The sequence below is a fragment of the Sorex araneus genome, chromosome 10, assembly GCF_027595985.1.
Source record: "Sorex araneus isolate mSorAra2 chromosome 10, mSorAra2.pri, whole genome shotgun sequence".
Lineage (NCBI taxonomy): Eukaryota > Metazoa > Chordata > Mammalia > Eulipotyphla > Soricidae > Sorex > Sorex araneus.
The window spans coordinates 61,072,667-61,099,576 of record NC_073311.1 but is presented as its reverse complement, the minus strand read 5'-3'; the positions used below and the strand labels follow the sequence as shown (position 1 = coordinate 61,099,576).

Below are 26,910 nucleotides of genomic sequence, written 5' to 3'. Positions count from 1 at the left end.
GGTGGCACTGGCTGGTCTGGGAAAGAAATGGTGACCGGGACGCCCTGCCGGCAGCAAGTTGCCTTATCTGGCCTCCCGTGGTGGGAACCTGGGTGCCCGCTCAGTGCCGGGACCTGCTCACAGTGGCAGTGCCAAGCTGCACCCTTATTCATTCTCATGCTGCCCATAGCGTCCGCGGTAGCTCCATTAGCTCTGTCAGCTTCGGAGCTCACGTGGGCACCACGTCCATCTTCACGAGTCCCACCGACATCCATTATTGCATCTTTTGTTTGCTGTGCATCATCCACCTTCCAAGACGTGCCATCCTGTCTCGTTACTAGCCAAAACCAATATGAGCCATTAAGAGCTATTTGGTTTCTATTTCCGAGCCGAAGAGCTAAACTGTGGTAAGAAGCATGCTCATCGCAAAGTTTTAAGGGAATCTGCTGGCAGAAGTCAACGTCCCCAAACTCCTGTGTACAGATGGTCTGTCTTGTATTGTAGCATTTGTGTAAGTTTCATGTCTGTGTGCAGACGTGGATTCACACACCCCTCGAAGCAGTGACTCTGCTGAAAGCCAGTCAGATGCGCCCCTCTGTTTTTCTGGGGAAACAGAAAGTTCCCCCCCTTAATCTGCTGTTCTCGAGTATAAATGCCACGCCCGAGGAGTCTTGCAAAAAGAAACAGATGACCCCAGCAAGAAGTCCCCGTTGGACTGTGGCTTCATGAGGACTCTGCTTCCATAACCATGTCCCCATCACTGGAGATGAGGCTTCACTTTGAAATAAATGCATCTCGGGCCAGAACTCTGAACGCTGAGATACACGTCCTCAGAGACCAGGGTGTGAGCTGCTCCCTGACCCCGCAGCTGGACACAGGCTCCCTTGTAAACCATTATTTTTTTAAAGGGAAAAAAAGGAGCAGAAACTTGAGGCTGAGTCCCGCACTCAGAAATGACCTCCGAGTGCAGAACCAGTATTACGTCCTGGGCACAGCCCCCAAACAAAAGCGAAACAAGTAGCAAAAACTTATATTTGACCTTGAGAGTCGCATTTATATCATATCCACAGTGCCCAAGCAATCCCTTTCCCTCCCGTTTTGCTTAGAGCAAAGATTCGTAGATCTGTAGAGCAGAGACACGGCTAAAGTGGCAGGACAAGGACGGTTTCCTGGCAAGGGCATAAATCGGGGGTGACCAGCGGGTCTTCCTGATCCAGATTCGGGATGGGGCTGATTCATGGACTCAGAACCTTAATGGAGAGGTGGGGGAGGACAGAGTTTTCTCGGCCTTTTCTCTTCACTCCCCATTCTAGTTTTACAAAGCCGTGCCACTAAAACTCATGGGACAGAAAATCTTGAGAAGAAAATCAGAGCAGAAGTGCCCTGTGTTGAATTGGGGGAGATCCTTGAGCCCAATGCAGAGCATCTTGACTCTCTTACTGAAAATGGATATATCTGCACTGGAGCACTGTCGTCCCGTTGTTCATTGATTTGCTCGAGTGGGCACCAGTACCATCTTCATTGTGAGACTTGTTGTAACTGTTTTTGGCATATTGAATTCACCATGGGTAGCTTGCCAGGCTCTGGCGTGTGGGTCGGATACTCTCAGTAGCTTGCTGAGCTCTCTGAGAGGGATGAAGGAATCGAACCCAGGTCTGCCGCGTGCAAGGTAAATGCCCTACCTGCTGTGCTATTGCTAGAGTCTCAATGTATATATATATGTATATATATATTTATGCATATACATATGATGCACTGTAGCACTGTCGTCCCATTGCTCATAGATTTGCTCGAGTGGGCACCAGTAACATCTTCGTTGTGAGATTTGTTGTTACCGTTTTTGACATATTGAATACTCCATGGGGAGCTTGCCAGGCTCTGCCCTGTGGGTGGAATACTCTCGGTCGCTTGCTGGGCTCTCCAAGAGGAACTGAGGAATTGAACCCGAGTCGGCCACGTGCAAGGCAAATGCCCTACCCACTGTGCTATTGCTCCAGTCCATGTGTATATATATATATATATATATGTATATATATATTCATATATATTAGCTTAACTCAAAAATTATGTTTTACAACTCAAACTTTATTATATATATACATACATACATATATTACTTCAATTCTTTCTTTCCCTGGTCATGTGGAGAAAGAGTTCAATCAATCCCAATGTATTTCCTTCTTTGGATAAAGTACTCCCTGTGGAAGACTTGGCCCTACCCACCACGTTCATTTCATACTTATTTTGAATTGGGGAAATAAATGAAATAAACGGTCACAGCACACTCACATCAAGAAAGGACAAGAATCTAAAAAGAGGGGGCTGGAGCAATAGCACAGCAGGTAAGGCATTTGCCTTGCACTCGGCCAACCTGGGTTCGATCCCCAGCATCCCATATGGTCCCCCGAGCACCGCCAGGAGTGATTCCTTAGTGCAGAGCCAGGAGTATCCCCTGTGCATCACTGGGTGTGACCCAAAAAGAAAAAAAAAAAAGAATCTAAGACGATAAATGGAATTGGCTGGCGGACCACCGGGTGTCTTTGGCGGCAGAGGGTCTGTTTTCCTGCTGGGGGCCTAGGGAAGGGACACCCCCCCCCCCCGCCCCTCGCCTCTGTGCTGGGCCCAAGCTGCTGACGTCCCTGTGCTCGGCCCCGCCCTTTCTCTTCATCCCTCTGCTCTAAACAGTTCCAGGTCTTTGGCATTGCTGTTTCCCTTTGCGAAAGTTGTGTAACTCTATCTCGAGGCTGTCTTTCCAAGGCTTTGTCTTGCTGTGTGGTAAAAGGATAAAAGAAAATTCACATCACAAAGCCAAAGCAAAAAAAATGAAGAAGAAGAAAGAAAAAAACGCCTCTAAAATGAAAAGACTGAAGCATGGAGTCGAGTTGGAGTTGCAGGCATGAGCTTGACCTTGAGACTCTGTGTGAAGCAAGGACCAGCCTTCCTGTGTGTTCCTGCCTGCCCTGTACCCCGGGGAGGGCTGACCGTGCCCTCCAGAGACCAGCCCAAGTCTCCCAGACACCTGTGCTCCCTGGGCTGGGGCCTCTGAGGACTGAGTAAAGGAGCGACACGGGACACGGCACGGCCACTAATCATGGGCCAGTCTGCTGGGTGGAAATCTCCATTCTCTAGATCCCTCCAAGGCCTCGAGTCCCCTGAAAGCTGACCAGAGGCCCTGCTCGGACTCGGCCTTCTGCAGAGGGACGCCAAGTTCACAGACACAGCAGGAGTGATTTTTATCACTCTCCACAGGAAGTATCCCGGGGTTGGCCTGTTTGTAAGTAGGTCATTCCCATATGTGGCAGCTCCTGTTTCCTCTCTCCTTCCTCTGCATCACTGGTACTTTTCCACCCCCAAAACTGATAAGGTTCTCAGGGAGCCGCGCTTGGTGCCTCTGGCCTCAGCCACAGAGAACACGGGGTCAGTGGGCCCTGGGAGTCGTGTCTCCTGCATGTGCATTATTTGGACCTTCTGCGGCTTCTTTCTTAGTGTGTTGCCTTTGAGCTACTTTCCTGTGCACGCATCCGCAGAGGGAAAGGAAGAAGGTGTGATTTCAGGGCCACTTTGTCACCCACGAACCTTCCTAAGTTGAATGGTCATGGGACCGAATGTGCCATGAAACTGACATCACTACAAAAGTTAGATCAGAGCTCTTCGGTGGGGGGGGGGAGAAAGAGAGGGGGAAGGGAGGGGGAGGGAGGAGAGGACAGGGGAGAGAGGAGAGGAGGAGAGGAGAGGAGAGGAGAGGAGAGGAGAGGAGAGGAGAGGAGAGGAGAGGAGAGGAGAGGAGAGGAGAGGAGAGGAGAGGAGAGGAGAGGAGAGGGAGGAGAGAGAGAGATACTGGGTTGCTTCGGAATGTTAGAAGAGTGATGTGAAAAATTGGAGATGGGGGATTAATTACTCCACCATCACTGGGGGCTAGGGAATAAGCTGCCGCGTCAGCTCACTGGAGAGCCGTTATGTTAATGGACGAAGTAAAACTCAGTGAAGCCCGTTAGAGGAACATGGACAGCCCCCTCCGTCAGTCCTTGTCAGCTCTCAGATATGCCGAAGGAAACCACCAGGGGCCTGGCGTGCCGTTTAAACACTGGAGCAGCCACACTGGCCCCCTCAGGTGTGTGGGTAGTTTCGGAAGAAAGTGAAAAAGAGAGAAGCACAGAAGGAAGACAGGAAGTTGGAAAGCGGGAGACTCTGCCACGATCATTCAGAGCGACCAGTGATGATTTTGCTCAGAACTTTCTCCGTAAACACTGGGCACAAAAGAGATCCCCAGCTTCTGAGATCAACGTGAACTCCTGGCGAGACATTTCCCAAACTTTCCCAGAAAAAGAATTTTTGGGTAGTAGCAATAATCTAGGAAGAAATAGAAAAGTCGGTGTAAGGAGTCAATATGAATTGTATCTCATTTTTTAAAAAAGTATGAGGAATATTGTTATGGTAGATAAGGAATATTTTTATTTATAGTGAACTTAAGCCATATTGGCACTCATATACATATGTATTTCAATATGTTATAGCTTTGGAAAATGGGTATTATTTCCTGGAACATTTGTTATGCTGAGGTGCCCAAAACATCTCAATATTTCTTTATATATTAATTTTGGCATATTTTATTTCTGGAAGAACAATTAAAATAATATCTAATAACCATAGTGAAAACTGAGAAGAACTTTGGAATCATTACCCGTGTGAAAGAGACCTGGACAACACACAGGTGCTCACTTGCTGACCAGGTCCTTCTGTTCGTCCCTTCGTCAGCTTCATGTCTCTTGATGACCCTGTTGCCAGAATAAGGCTACCATTTGGGTCTACAGATAAGGATTCGAGCCCAAGCTGGACTGTAAGGATTCTACGCTAAGCAAATTCAATGTCAAGAGAGACTGAGCATCTACTAGTCCATATTTCCTTTTAATATTTAAGTAGATAAGAAAACATTGATTTTTCAGTGCTAGGAATTGAACCCAGAGCCCCAGAAAAATGACCTCTCCAACTGAGCCGTAGCCCAGGCTCTGCCTACATAACTTTTATATGGGGTCTGCTGTCTAATTTCCATTTACTTAGACTTGGTGGTATCTTGTTTCAAAGTCTTAGATGTAGCCGTGTTTACTGTGGGCCCATTGATTTGGTTCAACTGAATAGTGTTTATTGAGTTTACCCCACAACTGAAACAGTAAAATAATAACTTGGCACTGAATGATAATGCTTACAGCTTGAGAGTGTTTTTCACTTGAGAAAAGCAAAGAAGCCCTCACACTGAGGCATAGCCTTGTGTTCTAAGAAATATTGGTTTACAGTTCTCAGTCAGGGGGTTCGAAGAATTAAACTCATTAGAAGACTTCTTATCAATAGTGTATCTTTGTCATCTTTTTACATGCTTAACTCTTAAAACTGGAAAAGGCATTGGTGAAGAATTAAATGATTCTTTGGAATCCTGGAAAAAAAATAACTAGAGGAAATCTTAATTCTCTCATATAAAAAAAAACTCAGTGAATGTTTTATTGAGGAAATGAGTTTACCCCATCCTTTATTCATTATCATTAGTTCCGATTGCTGGAGATGACAGGAGTTCAGAGTCAGGCTCTGTTCTTGGAAACAAGGTTCCAGGGAGAGATGACAGAGAATGAACTTGTAAACAGACAGGATCTTCTCAGACAGAGCTCCTACGGGGGGGGGGGGGTGACCTGACAGAGCGTTGGCTCCATGGCTGGCCTCTGGGTCAGGGGGAGAATCTCGGAGCTACGGTAGCTGTAGTCTCTTAAAGGAATAACTTTCTGTTTTTTTTTTTATTATTTTGGGGGCTCCTCAGTGATTCCAGGGCTTAATCCTTGCTCTGCACTGAGGGTTACTCTTGGAGGGACTTAAAGGACTGTCTGTCTGGAGTAGACAGGATTGAACCCAGGTTGACCACATGCAAGGCAAGCTCCCTACTATCTCTACAGAAATAACTCTAGGTACTTTGTCCAGGGGACAGTCCACCTGTTGCACATTCTCGGTACCTTTTAAACCCTGCCTGCTTTCCTGGACACTTTGATGACTTCAGAATGGTGTGGGTTTGGGTTTTGGTTTCCATTCCTATTGCTTTCTAAACTGCTGGACTGGAGCGATAGCACAGCAGGTAGGGTGTTTGCCTTGCACGCAGCCGACCCGGGTTCGATTCTTCCGCCCTTCTCAGAGAGCCCCTCAAGCTACCGAGATATCCTGCCCGCACGGCAGAGCCTGGCAAGCTCCCTGTGGCATATTTAATATGCCAAAACAGTCACAACAAGTCTCACCATGGAGACGTTACTGGTGCCGCTTGAGCAAATGGATGAACAACGGGACGACAGTGCTATGACAGTGCTGCCGTGTTTATAACGGTTCTGGAGGAGTGTAACTGCAGTGTCAAGCTGTCTCAGCAGAGGTGCAGAGCTTGGAGAAATGCGAGTCCTGTACCATAATGTGGGGAGCTGTCCCAGTCGACTCCTTTGCCCCTGCCATGTCACTGCTCCCACATACTCCTCCGTCACCGGCCACACTGACCTCCCGCAGCTCTCCAGACTCCAAACTCCACACAGGTCCTCCTGAGCATCATTTAGCGAGCGCTTTCCTCTCCCTCCCTGATAAGCTTAGTCCTAACTCTTAGTCCATACATGGCTCCTTTCTTTTCTTTTCTTTTGGGCTTTTTTGGGGGGGAGTGGGGTGAGAGGGTCATTTCCAGCGATGCTCAAGGGTTACTCCTGGTTCTGCACTCAGGAATTATTCCTGGCGGGGCTCAGGAGGACCATATGGGATGCTGGGAATTAACGGGGGTCAGCTGCGTGCAAGGCAGATGCCACCCTCTGTTCTCTGGCTCATGGTTATTTCCATCAAATAATGGTTTTATCTGTCAAAGTGAATGAGGCGCGAGCCTTTCGTCAGGTAGACTCATAGGGAGAAGGAGTTGGTGTTTCTCCAAGATTGGAAGGAGGAGCAGGAAAAAAATTTCCGAAGTTAGAAGAGCAGGTTCTAACTGCAATTTTACATGGTCTCTTTACATTGTCTCTCTTTGTAACTCATCAGAGTCTGAATTGATTCTAAGTGCAACAGAAAGTCTTGCTAATCCTAGACAGGGAAGTGATAGGAACCGATTCACACTTTAAAGATGGATGTATAGAGGACAAATGAATGCAGAGATGAAAGACAGATGGGGCTCTTTTTTAACAAAAAGAAATACTGGGAGATGAACAGAAATGATTAAGTGAAGTCCCTCCTGGTTGTGGATGAAGAAATTTCTCAGAATTCAATGGTATATTCCCTGACCTCGAACCAGGAGTACACTGCTAAAAGGACCCTCTGGAATTTATCAAAGAAACTCTTTGACTCTTTCACTTAGAAAAGAAATGTGGAGATAACAAGCTGATAACATATCTTTGAAAGTATTTAGCTTACTCAAGAGAAATGAAACCAAAAAATTCATATGGTTATAAAGATTTTAATGTATTTAGGGATTATGTTAGTCATAATAAAATATAAATGAACAGCCCAGACTAGTTGGATACAACATCCCGGTAGAGATTGTTTTAAATTAAGGGAAAAAGAAGAAGAAAAAGAATGTCTGATTGGGGTATAACATGTTGTTAACAAATGGATACATCAGAAGTAGCACTCAAAGAATATTTACTACTTCTATGGAATTTACTGCTCCAGGGATTAGAGTGCATGATTCTTTTTTTTTTTTCTTCTCTGTAAAAAGCATAGGAATTAATAGGAAATTAAATGTTAGAGTCTGTTTTCAACTTTGATGTTTTATGATACACAAAAACTTTTAAGCTCGCTTTAAACATCTGAAAATCAGCCAGGAGCAATGGGAATTCCTGGTAAATGGAGTGCAGCTCACTGTGTTTAACATTTTTATCCCTTTCAAAACTCCCATGCGTTTTGGTGTCATTTCTACTTTCCCCGAACGAAACCAAGTCATCAAGGCATTTAAATGTCTTACCCAGCTTCACTTGGCGGCAGTTGGCAAAGCCAGCATTAGAACCCAGATCTGATTTCAAGTCTTGGACCACTTTTTTTTCCCCTCCAAGTTTGATTTCCGGAGTTGTTGGCTCCAACTTGGGCCTTTGGATCAAAGAAGCAGAAAAATACATAGATGAGCTGATCTAAGGAATAACTGCATCTGACTCCGTGTAGTTAGACCATCCGTGACAGGCACCAAAGTCTTACTACCTGGTTCCCTGCTATGCTTTTCTATTAAGGATCAGAGATGACTTTATCTAGAGATGACCATACCCAGGGAGATGTAACTGTAGATAACTCTGCAGTGTTCATGCCCCATAGTCTGCCGACTTTCGGGGGTATGCAGTATGACAAGGTTTTCTTGGTTTTTTTTTTTTTTGGTCACTTTTTCAAATGGTAAGTTGTGTTAGTCTTATATATTAAAATATAATCTATTTTTAATAAATGTATTTATTTATTTATTTATTTTGGGGGGTCACACCCAGCGATGCACAGGGGTTACTCCTGGCGGTGCTCAGGAGACCATATGGGATGCTGGGAATCGAACCCAGGTTGGCCGCGTGCAAGGCAAACGCCCTCCCTGCTGTGCTATCACTCCAGCCCAATAAATTTATTTATTGAATCACCGTGAGAACAGTTATAAAGCTTTCGGGTTTAAATCTCGGTCATACAATGATCAAACACAAATCCCTTCACCAGTGCACACACAAAAAAATGTAATCTATTTAATCACAGTATGTTACAATGCTGGGAAGTAGCAATGGACGTAAATGGTAAAAAAATGGGCAAATGTGTCCTGTCTCTCCTTTGAGTTTCCAGTGGACCTTGGGGAATATTTTGAATTTCCAAATTTTGAATTGTGGGGAGTATTTTGAATTTCTATTGGGACCGGGGGAGGACTCGAGGGCTCATCAGCTTGGCATGCAAGCTTGATCCCTGGCACCACATGGTCCCTTAAGCACTTCTGGGGTTGAGCACTGAGCTGAAGCTGAGTATCACTAAGAGTGGCAATTTGCATCTCCTGAGCATGTCTTGGGAGGCCCCTCCTGCCCCAACAGGAAGAGTCTGTCATCGAGTCACAGACAACTCAAGTACTCTGAGGACACGTGCATAGTTCAGGAGGAGGCATAACTGTTACTCGCGTACATGAAGACTGCAAGCCGTAGTACCCAAGGCTCTGAGCACAGAATTGACACAACGCTCAGTACAGACCAACACGTTAGCCAGGGGCCAATTTCTGCAGGGGCCTTGCTGGAGCACTCAAAACGCTTGCCTAGAAAACAAGGGCTAGGACGACTGGTCCATAGTGGGATTATAGCACAGGTATGTGAGGTGGACAGTAGGTCAGATAGAGAAGGGACCCGTAAGACAAAAATAGTTGGAACTGGTCAGCTGGACAAGAACTGAGTGTTGACAGTAGCTTACGAGATACACCTAAGCAACTTTCCGTGTCTGTATTGCAAACTATCATGCTCCGAAAGAGAGAGAGAAGTGCCTGCCATGGAGGCAGGCTGAGGGTGGACTAGGGGTGACGGGAGGGAACCTGGGGACGCTGATGCTGAGAAATGTGTCCTGGTGGAGGAATGGGTGTTGAAACACTGTGTAGTCGAAACCTAATCATGAACATCTTTGTAAGGGTCTATTTCACAGTGATTCGATTAAAAAAAACATCAACAATAGCAAAAATACTCTTGCCTACGTGGGCATGACACTTGAGGAAGGAAATCAAGTCCAAAATAAATCGCCTGTTTGGGCAGCAGAAAGTGGGGGTGAGAGCTAGCTAGGCAAGGAATTTCTCTTGGATCTTGGTTGTGCTGTCAAATGCAGTTCAGCTTCAGGCAGGGTTTACAGCTCCTCGGAGCCCTGACTTGCGTGGATGTGGGACCTTACATCACCCCCGTTCCAGCCCTCAGATAGTGCTCATTCATCCCTGTCATTCCGGGACGCTTTCCCCAGAAAATACAGGACACACAGCAGTGGGCTGTGAGCTTGGTTTGCTTCTCTCTAAGTTAACTGGGGTCTTTGGTTTCAGACTTTGAGAAAACACTCGTAACCCTTTTTTTTTCCTTGCTCCTTTGTAGGATTACCTGGGAGCATGCATTGTCCTCACTGCTTCCATTGCATCCATTAGCGGGTCCTCCAACTCAGGATTGGTGGGTCTAGGTCTTCTGTACGCGCTGACGGTAGGTTTGGCTGAAAATCTTCCTTGGTGCAATGTTGAATGTACCTTTGGTAGTGATCACTTCTTGTTAATGTGTGTTAGAGGGGAAGTCTGAAATCCAAGCAAAATTTTATCTTGCAAACATTTGGGGAAATTTAGGGCAAAAATCAGCATTGTAGGACAGTATGGATTTACTTCTGAGAGCATAAACCAGATGTTTAAATTTCTCAAATCCTGTAGCCAGACTATTTGAGATTCCTGTCCTGATCCCTCCCCCCACCCTTAACCTTACAAATCATTTAGGGAGACTAAAAGGAATGCAGACGAGATCAAAGCAAACAGAGGTACCTAGAGCAGAGAACCCAGAGAACAGTTCACCAAGAGGTGACATTTGAGTCTGTTGGATAGGAGCAAAGGTCTTCTTAGCCAGCACGGGCCATGTCATCTTCTGGCCCTTGATATCTGGTAGCACTTAAGAGGTGTGCCCCATGCTGTATAGTCAGTGAAAGTCACCGAGATATCCAATATGATAACAATTGCTACTTCAATGTCATTGTGTTCATTTTGTTGTCACCTGACACAGATAACCAATTATTTGAATTGGGTTGTGAGGAACTTGGCTGACCTGGAGGTCCAGATGGGGGCAGTGAAGAAAGTGAACAGTTTCTTGACTATGGAGTCTGAGAACTATGAAGGCACCATGGGTATTGTTCTGAATATTATTGCATTTCACTTGAATATTTTAAACAAATATCTGTCGTATATCAGGCACATTGCTTTTGCTTTTGTTTTCCACTGCAGTTTAGAAAACTCCCTCTCCCCCTCACTTTGCTTGCTCACAGCTTCCTGAAAAGATCGCAAGCTTGTGACCTGAAAATCTTTAGATGTAGAGCGCCAATAAATATTAATTACAAATATCAAACACAATTATGAAAATATTTGTGCTTGATTATACCAACTCGTGAACCTTCATTTACTGTATTTTTTTTCTCAAGACCTTGTGAACTTAGGTGCTGAGACATTTGGATAGCAACATATTGACTACGAGTCACCACACTTGCTAGCTTAAAATTGGCAGGAAAGAGGACTGAGAATAGAACCATTTCAAATGTAAAACGTATGCTTCAAATGTACTTCTTTGCCTAAATCCTCCAAGAACTGTACAAATGTAAGAAAAAAAGTCCAGCTTTCACTTAGATTAGACCCTTCACCAGTCCACTCATTGCCCATCTTCCTGGCTGTCTCATTGCCCATTGTCCTTCCATACTCCATCCCCGCCATACCACCTGCTGTGCTCTTCCTTCCTCTTCAGTTCCTCTTGCCCACACTGCATGTATTGGAACACACGTTCTTTGAGATTCACCTCAGGTTCTATCTCCTCTTAAATTGCCCTAGAACTTGTTGCTCCTTGCCCACCTGAGTTGGCCTCTGTCACTTGATGCTGAAGCAGGCGGAGGTGCTTTCTGTGGTGCTTGGCACAGAGCAGTAACTCCATGTCACATTAGATAAAACACGCTTTGCGTCGCACCTCTGATATGTTAAACATTCTGGTGTTTGATGACCAATTGTTGAACCAAACAAATTCATTCACAAGTGAACCATCCTGACTCGAATTCAGTTCCAGAATGCTGAATCCAGAGGCAGGATACTGGTTCATACTCCCACCCCAAAACTTGAAATGTATTTTAAAAGGTATAATCAAGAGGCTCTTGGATGTAATTTTAAGTAAAAAATAATTTGATTCAGTAGTACTTTAAATTTAGGAAAAATGTATACATATATGTGTATGTATATACATATGTATCTGTTTCTCTCCATCCCTTTCTCATCCTCTCTACCCACCCCCACCCCTCCCCCCACTCAGATCCTTCTCAAGTTCCAGAGCACTGGCCACAGGAAGGGGAGATCAAGATTCATGACCTGTGTGTCAGATATGAAAATAATCTGAAACCTGTCCTGAAACACGTCAAGGCTTATATCAAACCTGGGCAAAAGGTATGAAACTCATCGCCATTGGATTCCTTTCAAACCAACCCTCTGAAGGTCCAGCCCCTTTTCACCACTGGGTACCTTCTCCCTGACCTCACACCATACGTCCTGCCCCTCACTGCTCAAAGCATCCACAGAAGAGGGAAAAGGGAGAGGAGAGCAGGACAAAGCACGTGGCCTCTCAACCACAGTGCCGCTCACATAGCTACTTGAAAAGAGGCAGAGTCGCTGATAGGCTTATTCTTCCAGGTTCCTGGGTCCTGGCCAAACTGGACCAACCCTTGAGAATCCTAGCATTTATACCAGACCTAGTCCCCAACTGATTTATTTAGTTTCTGTAAAGAGCTAGCGAGCACTAATTCAATCAAAGGACTTGCCCGGCTTTCATTAGGAAATCCTCATTTCGGAGGTAAAACGAAATACTCTGTCATAGTAACAATCTACTCAGTGCATTAAATGGAGCCACATGAGGGCCAAAGCCGTCGTACGGCGGGATACTTGCATGTTCATCATCATCATCATAGTAAAGTGGGTTGGGCACTTGCTTTGCATGCAGCCAAACCCAGTTCAATCCGGGTACCACATACGGTGCCCCCAGCCCCACTTGCATGTTCATCCATATAGTCCCCCAGGCACCACCAGGAGTAATTCCTGAGTGCAGAGCCAGGAGTAATCCTTGAGTATTGCCAGCTATGGCCCCAAACCAACCAACCAAACACCACCACCACCACCACCACCACCCACACCCCCACAATGGAACCACAAAGGAAAAGCAGAGAGAAACCAAGAGTTTGACTGGAATTGGTTCTGTTTTGGCCAGGGATCCCTATTTGCATCTTAAGGGTTCATCACCACGGAGAGAGGTGGGAGCCCGAGTGAGGACTTGAACGCAGTAGTGTAACTAGAGCTGCCTTTTCACCGCAGAACCTTTTCACTGCCGACCCAATCGGTGCCCCTTCACCCGTCCCCTGCCCTTTGTGCTCTCCTACTCTTGAGCATCTCTGCTTTTCCAGGTGGGAATCTGCGGTCGGACGGGCAGTGGGAAGTCTTCGCTGTCTCTAGCTTTCTTCCGAATGGTTGATATATTTGATGGTGAGTTACTGGCCAACTTTTCTCACTGGCCCTGCGGTACATTCCCTTTAAAAACTGTAACAACAAACTATCTAATCCTGCAGAAACAAAACCAAGTATCTGTGAGGACTTTGTATCCTACAATCCATGGTTTGAGGCAAATATCCCAGATAAACAATCTGGATAGAAAGAAAGAATGTAGAGTTGGGGAAATAAAAATTATTCACCCTGGAATCATCAGTAGAGATTATTGATTTAAAAAAAAATTCTTGGGCCAGAGCTATAGTAAAGTGGGTTGGGCACTTGCTTTGCATGCAGCCAAACCCAGTTCAATCCGGGCACCACATACGGTGCCCCCAGCCCCACCAGGAGTGATCCCTAAGCACAAAGGCAGGAGTAAACCCTGAGCACCACCGGATGTGGTCCAAGAAGCAGACAAAAAACCCTTCCAGAGAAAGTATCACCAAAGTGTAGATTTTTATTTTCCCTAGGACACATTCCTAGTGGTGTTCTAATGCTCCGGTGGAAAGCCTTAGCTCCTGAGTTTCAACCCTGAAAAAGGAAAGCACTTCCAGTGTGTTGACAGATATTTTGCACGTGATTTTCCTACATGTTTGACACATTTGTTCTTCCCTAACAGGGAAGATTGTCATTGATGGGATAGATATCTCGAAACTCCCACTGCACACGCTTCGTTCCAGGCTCTCCATCATTCTGCAGGACCCAATACTTTTCAGTGGCTCGATTAGGTAAGTGAGGAGTCGGACAGAAGTTCAGGTACATCACAACTTGCTTTTTGGCTCTGCTTTGGGATTGCACAGAACTGTGTCTCGGGTGTAAAGAAGCCAGGTCATCTTGATGATACTATCAAGTGGATATTTGATACCATCACATGTCATTCCATTTGCTCAAGAACCCCAAGGATCGTGAAATTAACCCACCACAAAAATCCCTCATCCCTCATTCTCCACGAGCCCTCTTCCCCAACCTGAGCTTAGAAAATCCATTCTTCCCTCTGGCATGGGGCAGGCATTCCAGCTGGCCTGTACAGGCTTTCTGCCTCGCATTAACGCTGCCTCATGAGCAGGTCCCTGCCTCAGCAGCTACTGAGCTTGGATCATTCCTAAGTTTCATCCTTGCCCCATTCCTCACAACTTTTCTTTTTCCACTAAAATTGCTTTTAAGAAGCTGCTTCCATCATCTCCGTGCCTACATGTGCTTTCTCACAGGGGGCAAACTGGGGAGAACAGTGTTATCTACTTTTGTCTGCTAGGAACTTGAAATAGGAGGACCAAGTTAATCCTCAAAGCACTGCTCTAGAACCCATGCCGTTATCCCCATCCTCCAGGGCAGGAGGGGGCTGGATGCAATGGAGCCCCCAGTTCACCCACTTAATAAGATGTAGGTCCACGATTCCACCTCTACACGGAATCATCTGCTGCCTCCTCCCGGTCACTCACTTCATCCATCTCTGATTCTCCTTTGCTTCCTTCTCCCCTCCACTTAGTGACAAGGAAGTATTTGCCACCTCCTTAGCTTATTACTTTTATATGAAAGAGAACATGTGGGCAAGATTGCTCAATATTCAGCTCTAATATTAATTAACACGGTGGCAACATCAAGTTATCTAGCAACGCCATGGTGCATTGCTTCCTGAGTGGGGCCTGAGTGGGTGGGCACTTGCTTTGCATGCCACCTTCCTGGGTTCAATCCCTGCCACCTCATACAGTCTCCCAAGCCCCACCAGGAGTAAGTCCTGGGTATGGACCAAGACGAAACAGAAACCTTCCTTTGACCAAAACATATTCAGTCATTTATCCCTGAACAGATTTCTGGGTTCTGGCCTTTATGTATTTATCCACCATGAATAGGGTATTTGCCTTGCACCCAGCTGACCCGGGTTCGATTCCTCCATCCCTTTCGGAGAGCCTGGCAAGCTACCGAGGTATCCCGCCCGCATGGCAAAGCCTGGCAAGCTACTGGTGGCGTATTCGATATGCCAAAAACAGTAACAACAAGTCTCACAATGGAGACGTTACTGGTGCCTGCTTAAGCAAATCAATGAACAATGGGATAACAGTGCTATGACAGTGCAGTGCTATAGTGCATTTAAATCTCTGGACATATTTATTGCGAATACTTCTGCTACAGTCTTACACTACAGCACAGCTCATCTAAACTAGCATTCTATGGGGTTGGAAAGAGAGTAAAGCCCTCAGGGAATTTGCCTTGCATGCAGCAACCCTGGTTTGATACCTGGCATCACACTGGTCCCCAAGCATCTCCAGGCGTGATCCCTGAGCACAGAGCCAGGAGTAAACTTGAGCACTGCCAGGTGTATCTCCTTCCCCCCGAATGTTCTATAGAACAGAGCATTCTCTGCTCCCATTTAGGTTTATGTCTTCAGTAGCAACCCAGTAGAATATTCTCATAGACAGTGTTCAAGTTACATTGACAATATTGTCACTTTGTTGACACTTTGTAATATTGTCTGCCATGGAGGCAGGGGGAGGGTGGGAAAGGGGGGGTATACCAGGGATATTGGTGGTGGGGAATGTGCACTGTGGAGGGATGGGTGTTTGATCGTTGTGTGATTGTAACCCAAACATGAAAGCTTGTAACTATCTCACAGTGATTCATTAAAATTAACAAAGGAAAAAAGAGTTATGTTGACCCCAGTATGAAAGTAGATGAATTCAAGTAGTGAATGATTTCAGATCATGCATATAAATTTGTTATTTATATTATTAAAACTCATTTTTCTTTGTATTCAGATGACTTATTACACATGAATTAAATATTTACTGTACCAAGAATTGAGAATCAGTAGTAACCAAAGCAAACTTGACTAAAACATGTTAATCTATTGATTAATTGATTTTTTTCCTTTAGGTTTAATTTAGATCCAGAATGCAAATGTACAGATGATAGACTCTGGGAAGCCCTAGAAATCGCTCAGCTGAAGAATATGGTCAAATCCCTACCAGGAGGTCTTGGTATGTTTTCTAAACAGTGCGTTCATTTGTAATACACAAGAACTAATCTTATATAGTCACATCTACATTTTATGCTAAAGCCGCATATTTGTAGCCTAAAATATCCCTGCATTTAAGCTGATCTAAAGCCCCTTAGGCTACTTTACTGTCTAAAGGTTTTGGATGGGGTACAAGAGATTGAACCTTACCAGGTTTAGGGTGGAATACAAGAGGTTGAAACTTACCAGGTTTGGGATGGGGTACAAGAGGTTGAACCATACTGCTTTCTATTCTACATAAGCAACCCAATGATTCATATATTTGTTTCTTTGATTTTTTTTTACCATCAAAAGTAAAGTACATGTCACTTTACTGTGACTGTTTCCTTGTGGTCATTCTGATCCTGTGAGCTCCGACTCCATGACCACTCACCCCACAAATAGGTCAGAGGAAGGAAGAAGCTGTGAGGCTCAGAAGGAGGCGACTTTTTTTATATTGGCAATCATATTCTTTGCTGCCAGTAGGGTATTCCTTTTATTTCTGTGCCATAATATTTGAAGATATTATTTTTTTATTAACTTACAATAGTATCAATAGATAAGTGTAATATATAAGATATTATGTATGTGTTTATGTCACTGTATGTACAAATATCAGTATGTGGACTCACTCACTGATGTGAAACCCAGGACCTAGGAGAAGCCCCTAGCTTAGACCTGCCTTGTAAGTCAAAGGCTGCATGTTCAATCCCTGATACCACCACAGCACCAAGCGCAATACCAATAGCTCTGCTGTCTGGTTCCTGTCAACACAGGAGATGTCTAGAGCACCTTAGCCAGGTTTGTGTGCACACACAAACAAAGAGATGCAACATCTGGTAAGCAGCAAGGCCAAGAAATGCAGGCCCCTGGAAGCACATATGTGAGCACCCCACAGCAAACCGTGGAAAACATTACAAACATTGTGCATGGACATCACAACTAAAGAGGGAAACCCCCGACGAGTATGTGTGCAAGCACCAGAACTAAAGGAGTGCAGCCTTCCGCAAGCACCTCAGTAAAGTATGCGAAGAAATGGAAGTTGTCGATAGGGATCTTTCAGAGGCTCGGGATGTGAGAACTCCATCTGTGAGCACTGGCATGCTTGGGAAGTCACGGGAACCAAACCCACTAGATGGAAGAGCAGACCGTGGGCTGCAAGATAGAAACCTGAAGATGAACCAAGTGGAAGAGAGATAAATAAGAGGCTTTTGTAAAAGTGAACAACACAATGAAAAGTCTCCAGCTCCATCAGGAAAGGCGACTTAAGGGAAATATGAAACCCAAATAGGAAGAGAAAAGAGAACAGAGAGCTTATGCAAAGAAATAATAGCACAATCCTGGGGAAAGAAATGAATATACAAGTCCAGGAAGCAAGTAGGGAAACACCCAGTCCAGTTACTTAACTGCAAAGAGACAGGTAGTTTATAGTGAAAAAAAAACAGGTAGTTTACAAAGTAGATATCTGCCCCTATGGGCCTGCACCTCTCCTGAATGTCACTGTCATCCCATTGCTCATCGATTTGTTCGAGCGGGCACCAGTAACATCTCCATTGTGAGACTTGTTGTTACTGTTTTTAGCATATAGAATACACCTCGGGTAGCTTGCCAGGCTCTGCCGTGCAGGCGAGATACTCTCGGTAGCTTGCTGGACTCTCCGAGAGGGGCGAAGGCATCAAACCTGGGTCGGCTGCATGCAAGGCAAATGCCCTACCCGCTGTGCTATAGCTCCAGCCCACCTCTCCTGAATACAGGTAGTTATAACCTGTGCTGCAGAACTTTGGTTTCTAGCCAGACACTCATCCAAGTACTGGAAGTTTAGACCACTGTTAAAAAAGAAACTCCTACCTTCTCAGAAAAATAAGGACAACTTAATAGACCTAGGATACAGAGGGATAACATATTCAAAAAACTCAACAATAAAAATACCAACCAGCAATATTATCATGTGCAAGACTCCTTGACATGGGAGGCTAAAAAAAATGAATTCTCAGAAAAACAAAATCTGAAGGAGTTTGAAAAACCTAGACCACCTTAAAAGAAATTTTGAAAGAAGTTTTATCTGATTGCTTTTAAAAAATTGTTATTCACTGTTTTGTATTCCTAAAACTAAACTATAAACAGCTACCAAAATCACGATGTCTTAATAAAAAAATTTAAAAAACTGATTAAGGGAATAAATCAATAAAATTAGAAAACAGAATACAGCACAGAAGTCATACACCTGTCTCAAAAAATAGCACTCTTAATGCAATGAACTGAACTCACCAATCAAAAAGCAGAGTGGTGGGACAGATTTAAAACAAAATGCAGCCATATGCTTACACAAGACTCAAACTATAAAAATATACACAGACTTAAAGTGAAGGGATGGGAAATATAAAAAGAGCAGGAAGCACTATTCTTTTTTTTTTTTAATTGTGCCAAAGACCTATTTTATTTTCATTAAATCACCATAAGGTACACAGTTACAAAGCTGTTCGTGGTTGGGTTTTAGTCATACAATGTTCCAACACCCATCCCTCTACCAGCCTACATTTCCCACCACCAATGTCCCCAGTTTCCCCCCAACCTCCACCCACACTCCCTCCTGACTCTGTGGCAGGCAATTCTCTCTCTCTCTCTCTCTCTCTCTCTCTCTCTCTCTCCTTGCAGTATTGTGTCTCTATCCACAGCATCCATCATTCTGACTATGATATGCCTTGGAGTCTTTTTGTTTGGGTCTCTTTTTGCTGGTACTCTTCGGGCTCCTTGGATCTGGATGCCTGCCTTCTCCAGCTCTGGGAATTTCTTAGCAATAATGTCTTTAACTGTGTTTTTTTCATTGGGGTTACTTCCCTGAGCTTCTGGTACTCCAATGATTCTTGAGGTCATCCCCTAGGACTCTGATTCACTCTAGAGCCATTTTAAGGTCTTTTGCCATTATTTGTTGTTGCCTGTAAGCTTTTTGCAGCTCATCTTCAAGCTCACTGATTCTGTCTTTGGCTGTAGACATTATATTATTGAGGGCACCTACTGAGATTTTTAATTAATCTACCGATTCCTTTATTTGTGTAACTTCTGTTCATATCTTTGATTTTATTTTTATTTTTTTTTCAATTTTCCCATTTTTATTTTTTTTTTAAATTAATTTATTTATTTTTAATTCGTGAATCACCATGAGGGCACATTTACAGATTTATACACTTTTGTGCTTATGCTTCCCTCATACAAAGTTCGGGAACCCATCCCTTCACCAGTGCCCATTCTCCACCACCAGTAAACTCAGCATCCCTCCCACCCTCCCCGATCCCATCTCCCCCCACCCCTCCCTGCCTCTGTGGCAGGGCATTCCCTTCTGTTCTCTCTCTCTAATTAGCTGTTGTGGTTTGCAATAAAGGTGTTGAGTGGCCACTGAAGCACTATTCTTTTATCATATAAAAACAGACCTCTATCAAAACATGTAATGGAAAACAAAGCTGGACATTATATCATTGTAAAGGGGTCAATGCTACAAAACAGAGCACTTAATATATATGCAGTCACCTTAGCAGCACCAAAATATATAAATCCATTATGAACAAGCTTAGGGGAAGATGGCAATCAGATAACAATAAGGGCCTTAACTGGACAGAAAATCACCAAGGAAACTATGGCATTAGATGACAAATTAAATGAGATGGACTGAACAGATATTTTCGAAACATTCCACCCCAGACCACAGAATACACATTAAAGTGTCCACAGAACATTCTCTAAGTGTGTGCTTAAACAGCCTTAAACCACATATTCAGACACAAAATAAATTCCAATAAGTGTATAAAGACTGAAATCATATCAAACATTGTTTTTAGACCATAAAACTAGAAACCAACAAGAAAAAGAGATGGACTCAATGAAACTAATTTTTTTTAATGTCTGGAGAGAACCAAAACCAAAGACTCGAGTAACACACACCTATGAGATGTAACAAAAGCAGTATCAGGAAGAATGTTTTTCAGTATATTCACCTTGAAAAATAAGAAGATACATGCCCCAAAATGCCTTTATTTTAAAGAAATTATAAAATAAAGAAAATTAGAAAACAAAAGTTAGTAGAAGGAAGAAAATAACAAAAGTTAGAGCAAAAATAATGAACAGAAATAAAAAAGACATGAAAAGAGATCAGTTGTGGGGCTGGAGCAATAGCACAGCAGGCAGGGCATTTGCCTTGCACTCGGCCAACCCAGGTTCAATTCCCAGCATCCCACATGGTCCCCTGAGCACCGCCAGAGGTAATTCCTGAGTGCAGAGCCAGGAGGAACCCCTGTGCATCACTGGGTGTGACCCCCAATAAATAAATAAATAAATAAATAAATAAATAAATAAATAAATAAATAAATAAATGAGATCAGTTGAACCAAGAGCTGGTTCTTTAACAAAATTAACAGCCCCTAAACCAAACTCTCAAGGAAGAGAGAGAAAATGCAAATAATCAGAAAGAGAAAATAGATGAAATCAGAAATATAGTGTGTATACTATAGAATGAATGATATATGGTAGCAAATTGGACAACCAAGAAGAAAAGAACAAATTTTTAGGAACCACATTCCAAGACTATTAAGAAAATGAAATCCATTATGAGCTGAACTATATTAAAACAGAAATACAAAGTCTCATAAAACAAAGCCAGTGACTAGATGACTTCAGTGGTGAATGTGGTGGATGTGAGCATTCAAACGAGTATTAACACCTGTTCTGATCAAACTCTTACCCCCCAAATTAAAAACTGGCACAAGACAAAGGTAGTCACTCTAACCCATTACTATTCACTATTGTGTTGGTGGTCTTAGGATTCGCAGTGAGTCAAGAAAAGGATAGAAACACAGTGTTAGGATTGGAAAGGAAGGAATAAAGTTACCACTACTTGAAGATAACATTTTTTAGAACTAAACATGTCAGTCTTTCTAAAAATAAATTACTCTAGACAGTAAAGTGACAGTGCCTACAAAATTAATAGGCCAAACTCTAGTTAAGTATCCAAGGAATTCTGATTAATGAAATAAATCAGGAGAAAGCCATATGTCATACAGTTTCACTCATATGTAGTTGACAGAGAAATCAAACAAATTGATGAGCAAATAAAAACATAAATAAACTTTTAGATTCTAAGACTAGTGGTTCCCAGATGTGAGGTGAGGAGTGAATATGAGTAAATTGGGTAGAAAGTGGACAGTGGTCTGGTGAAAGATAAAATTCAACTTTCAGTAAAGCATATACTCATTTTTACTTTAAAACCTATTTTATTCCCTTAATTTTGTTTGTTTGTTTTTGGGTGGGGTGGGAATGCACACCAGGGGGTACTCAGGGCTTACTCCTGGCTCTCCACTCAGGAATTGTCGCTGGTGGGCTCAGGGGGCCACATGGAGTGGGTGCGAGGAATTGAGCCTGAGTCCGCTGCATACAAGCCAAATGCCTTGCCTGCTGTACCACCACTCTGGTCTCTTATTTATTTGCTTTACTTGAAACATCATGATTTACCATACTGCCCACGGTAGGGCTTCATGTATACACTTCGACAAATCCCCTCTGAGAGTCCGTTTCCCTCCACCATTGTCCCAGGGGTCCCTCCCACAGCCCCCACCCTTGGTGAGCCGGTTCTGTGCACCAGCCCTCAGGTTCCCGTGTCCTGGGCCCTTTGTTATTCCCTGCCTGTACACACGTTGATTCTAAATGGTCATACCTAACTATTATCACACCAAGTTAACATGCAGTGTTGCTTTGATGTAAAAGATCAATTTATAAGATCGTGTTTATGTGTTCATTTATCCAGAAAGAAGGATGTACTCCAAAATCATATTTTTATCATTTTAATGAAGTTACAGGGGAAGGTATTCCCATAAACAAAAACTGAGACAGAATGTCTACAAGAACAGTTTTATTGTTCTTGCCACGGCAGTTAGTCCAGAGGTCTGTTGAACTTTCCCATAATAATTTTTTTTTTTATGTCTCCTCTGGAGAGCCCAACCACCATACTTGAGAAACTGGCAGTGCGTATAGACCCATTTCCTGAGTGTTTCAGGACACGCTCCACCTCTGGTCAACGGTTGGGAAGACAGACAGTGTCCTCTTCACTCCCATGAGAGCTACAGGCATCTGTTCTGAATGCTGGGTAGAGTGTTGGGGGTTCCAGTAAGTGGGGGTTGAAGTAGAGAGTTTGGGAATTACAGTAAGAAATGGGGGCGTTCACAGGACTGTCTCATTTTCATACATAATGGCCATGTCATATATCATCAACTTAATAAGGGCTTCCTCAATTTCTTTTTTTTCTTTTTGCTTTTTGGGTCACACCTGGCAATGCACAGGGGTTACTCCTGGCTCTGCACTCAGGAATTACCCCTGGCCATGCTCAGGGAACCATATGGGATGCTGGGATTTGAACCCGGGTCGGTCGCATGCAAGGCAAACGCCCTACCCGCTGTGCTATCTCTCCAGCCCCTCAATTTCTTGATAAATATCTGGCTCAGCCCAGGTCTGGGAGAAAACACTCATCATCCCTGCTCCTTCCTTATTTGTTATGGAAATAGAATTTGGGGAACAAATGCATAACCCTGAGCATGAGAAACTTTAAGAATCTGATGCAATGAGAATATAATCAGCAGACATTTTCCCCCAGGACCCTAGTAAAAAGTGTCAGAATTCTAATAGATATTTTGGAAACGGAATAGTACAGTTCATGGAATGTGGGTGGAAATTTAAAAGAAAGAGGGAGATGGTAACGAGAATATAATATATATCCCTGTGACGGTGGCTTAGTCAATGACAGTGTCAGGCACCAAAGTTCTGCGAATGTACTGATGCACAAAAACAGCCCGGTCCCTCGCCAGTCGTAACTCACAGTCCAGTGGAATCGTGGCTACAAAGAGAACAGGAGTGGAGTGGAGAATATTCTCTCCTATAATGCTCATTTCTAGATTGGCCAGATGATGCTGGAATAATTCAATGTTTGGGGAACTTAGATGTTTGTATTCAATAATCTCTTTAAAGAATCATATTAAATAGTTAAACAATATTCAAGTTCTTCTGGTCTTCAAAATATTGAGTGCTGTTCTTATGTCGTCCTAGAAGGATGTTGTTGGTATCTGTTGGTAAAAACAGGATGCCTTCGGGGGTCTTCCTCTTCATTGCCCCCGAGGAAGATTCCTGTCTCCCTGTTCCACACGAAGTCCTTGTCCCTCTGCCCGGTGGCCTCGGCCTTCCAGACCTGCTGTCCACTGCTGTGTTGAGCGGCATCGTTTTCAGTGGGATCTTTGCTTCTCTCTCCGATCCAGATGCGGTGGTCACTGAGGGCGGGGAGAATTTCAGCGTGGGGCAGAGACAGCTCTTCTGCCTGGCCCGGGCCTTCGTCCGGAAGAGCAGCATCCTCATCATGGACGAGGCCACGGCGTCCATCGACATGGCCACGGTGAGTGTCTGGCCGGCCTGTCTAAACGGCTGAGCGGAGCTGAGTGCCCCTGCGTAAAGCCACCCCCGACTTTCCCAGATTGGTTTCTAGACCCTCCTCACCCCCCAGTGTCTTTCCCCTCACCCCCGTGGCTCGTCTCTGGGATCCCACTGGGAATCACAAGGCAGGTGACCTGACTCTTCTTGCCAGGGATTATTGCCAAGTATTGCCAGGAAACCTCAATTAACCATCATTTTAAGAATTATTTCTTTTCCATCGCTTAAAAATATCCCCAAATAATAAAATTTCAGGACTCCAATGATGCAAGATGTCGTATATAAGAATTTATGTAGTATGCCAAGAGGCTATACAATGTGGTATGCAAATCTCTCTTGATAACAAAAACCAACTTTCTTTTTTTTGCTTTTTGGGTCACCCCCGGCAATGCACAGGGGTTACTCCTGACCCTGCACTCAGGAATTATCCCTGGCGGTGCTCAGGGGACCATATGGGATGCTGGGAATCAAACCCTGGTTGATCACATGCAAGGCAAATGCCCTCCCCGCTGTGCTATCGCTCCAGCCCCCCAATCATTATTTTTTAAGGAAGTCTGGAGGATTTCCCTAGAATTAATGATGGTCTTCTCAACATGTTCACAGTTACAGGTCAGAAACTTTGCCTTTGGGGGACTGAAGAGATAGTATAGCAGGTGGGGCATTTGCCTTGCACACGACTGACCTGGGTTCAATCCCCAGCACCCATATACTTCCAACAGCACTGCCAGGGATGGTCCCTGAACGCAGAGCTAGGCATAAGCCCTGTTGGGTGTGACCCAAAAATAGAGGGAAGAGAAGGGAAGGGAAGGAGTAAAGCGAAGAGAAGGGTAGAAGAAGAGAATTTGCCTTCTTAAAGAAATTTTTTCATTTGGGGCATGTTTTGGGCACAGGTGGGCAAAGGGTGTTGGAGGGACCACACCCAGCATTGCTCAGGGTTTACTCTGGGTTCTGCTCTCACCTGACGCTACAAAAGGTGCCAAGGATCTAAATGGGGTCAGTCAGCCATGTACAAAGCAGATGCATTAATCCCTGTACTATCTCTCCAGCCCTTCAAAGTAAATATAATCTAAAGCACTAAAATAGTTTCTATATTTCACTAAGGAGGCAGCACCACATTCAGAGAACAACAACCCAAAAATAAATAAATAATCCAAAGCACTACCGTAATAGACTTGAGAAAGATGGAGGGAGGAGGAGATTAATTGACAATATTTTATTTTCAAATATTGATTGAGAAAATGAGACTGGATTGGAAGAAATAACTTCTTCAGTGAAGACCAGGGCAGTGTTCTGACAAGATTGACAAGTGTCCTGCGTACTGGTCCACGAAGCAGCAGTTACAACCAAGGCCATAGGCCAGCGAGTGGTTCTCACCCTTCCTGGGTCTGAGGCCCTGCATCAGTCTGTGTGTTAGTAGTTGCCTGCTTTAGGTGATCTTAGGCACTCTGATCTGGGGAGGTCAGACATGGGGAAGGCTTTGGCCTTGCCTGTGGCAGACGATCCCCAGGATTGCATATGATCCTCTGAGCCCTGCCGGGGGTCACACCACCAGTGTGACAAAAAATTAAAAGAAAAACAGACAACAAAAGAAAACCACCAGTGCACTCAAAAAATAAGATTAAAGAATGCAGTGGGAAAGGGAAAGCAATGACTGAGAGGCTCAATCTTTCCCCCAGGAGCATCTTCGCCTGGAATATGTTGTGAAATACGTAGTCTGTGGTGGGAGCAGAAATGCTTCCTTTTATGGATCAGAATCCAAGTTTTTTGGCGTATATATCATCTTTCCTTTTCCAATTATTAACACCAGTTGAGGGCATTACTGGTCTTGTGTTATCATTCAGGCGAGCATTCCTAGTTCCCTTTCATCTCCCATTTCCCAGGCCCCGTGCCTCGCAGCCGTCCTCGGTTGCTTAGTCATTGAGTTTCATGTGCATTTGGGGGGTCCCTTCCGAGCCCAGCCCGAGTCCCTGCTGTGACTGATCCACACCTTACCTTCTGCAGAAGGCGAGGCAGTGGGTGTTCTAGAAGGACTGGCCATGGCAGGGGGTCAGCTAGTTCTGGGGGGCCAACTAGCATGGTGAGAGAAAGTAGACCAGAGAAAATTCAGACTGCATTTTTTTTTTTTGCAGGAAAACATTTTGCAGAAAGTGGTAATGACAGCTTTTGCCGACCGCACCGTGGTTACAATCGCTGTAAGTAGGGGTGATGGAGTGGGTTGACTGCTCTTTGGTTTCTGTTCCAGGATTCAGTTGTCTTTATTTTTGAGTGGTTACAATATCTTGATATGTTGAATTCTGTCTTTTTCTGCTCATAGCTCTCTACCTGGGCAAAAACTATTTTTTTAAAAGCAGCTAAAAAGAAAACCTTGATACATTTCCCCAGAAAACTGTCTCCCCTCTCTACCCTACTCTAAATCTCAATAAGACACCCCAAATCTGAATATTTCAGCGGGTCCAAACCTGTGTCATGTCCCCCATACTGATGGCTGTTTATATGGAATATTTGGTCATGATTTACTGAAAGGTCTCAGAAGGAAAACCCTAAATTTGACAGCCAGTTCTGTAGCCATTTAGACTTCATTTCTGTGTTTCGCCTCATTTAACTCTTTATCCAAAAATGAGGCCAAAAGACACCTTGCGTCAGAGGCAGAACATCTCACATGCTCTGACTTTCCGTGGCTTCCAACAGAAGGACCGTTTCAGTGTCCAGAGTTCATGTCGTATCTTCACTCAAGCAGAGAGTGGCATTCTTCCTTATCTGTAGATGGATTTTTTCCCCCCTCACACTTAGACTTATGTTTAGCAAAACTCTCTTCTTAATGTATCACTTGGGCGGTTTCCCTCTCGCTGATGCTTTCTCTTCTTTCCACTTTTCTTTCCAGCACCGTGTCTCTTCGATTATGGATGCAGGCCTGGTTTTAGTCTTTTCTGAGGGTATTTTAGTGGAGTGTGGGACGGTTCCAAGCTTGCTCGCCCACAAGAACGGCCTCTTTTCCACTTTGGTGATGACCCACAAGTAGACCGTGTGACTCACCCCTCTGCCAAGTCTCTCAATTCTCTGGTAGTTATCTGGGCAGCCTCTCTCACGTAGGCAAGGCTACTACAGTGACTCAAGGGAGGCATGTGGGGAGGGAACGAACGCCTCGTTACCACACAGTCAGCCCCATACCATGGGCAGCACCTGCACACGTTTGCGAACGCCTGCATGCCATGCAAATACACATATGACAATGCCAGGCTTCCATCTTGGGGGGTGATACCCGGGA

The 26,910-nt window shown here is 44.4% G+C and overlaps 1 protein-coding gene across 1 annotated transcript in view; it reads left to right on the top strand.

The window, feature by feature from the left end:
• ABCC9 (ATP binding cassette subfamily C member 9) overlaps nucleotides 1–26,910 on the top strand; it is a 137,911-nt gene that overhangs the window by 105,017 nt on the left and 5,984 nt on the right. The window contains exons 31-38 of the mRNA XM_004611277.2: nucleotides 10,035–10,136; nucleotides 10,698–10,818; nucleotides 11,979–12,109; nucleotides 13,117–13,195; nucleotides 13,815–13,923; nucleotides 16,067–16,170; nucleotides 23,477–23,610; nucleotides 25,775–25,837. Of these exons, the coding sequence (XP_004611334.2) occupies nucleotides 10,035–10,136; nucleotides 10,698–10,818; nucleotides 11,979–12,109; nucleotides 13,117–13,195; nucleotides 13,815–13,923; nucleotides 16,067–16,170; nucleotides 23,477–23,610; nucleotides 25,775–25,837 (843 nt within the window). The remainder of the gene's footprint in view (nucleotides 1–10,034; nucleotides 10,137–10,697; nucleotides 10,819–11,978; nucleotides 12,110–13,116; nucleotides 13,196–13,814; nucleotides 13,924–16,066; nucleotides 16,171–23,476; nucleotides 23,611–25,774; nucleotides 25,838–26,910) is intronic.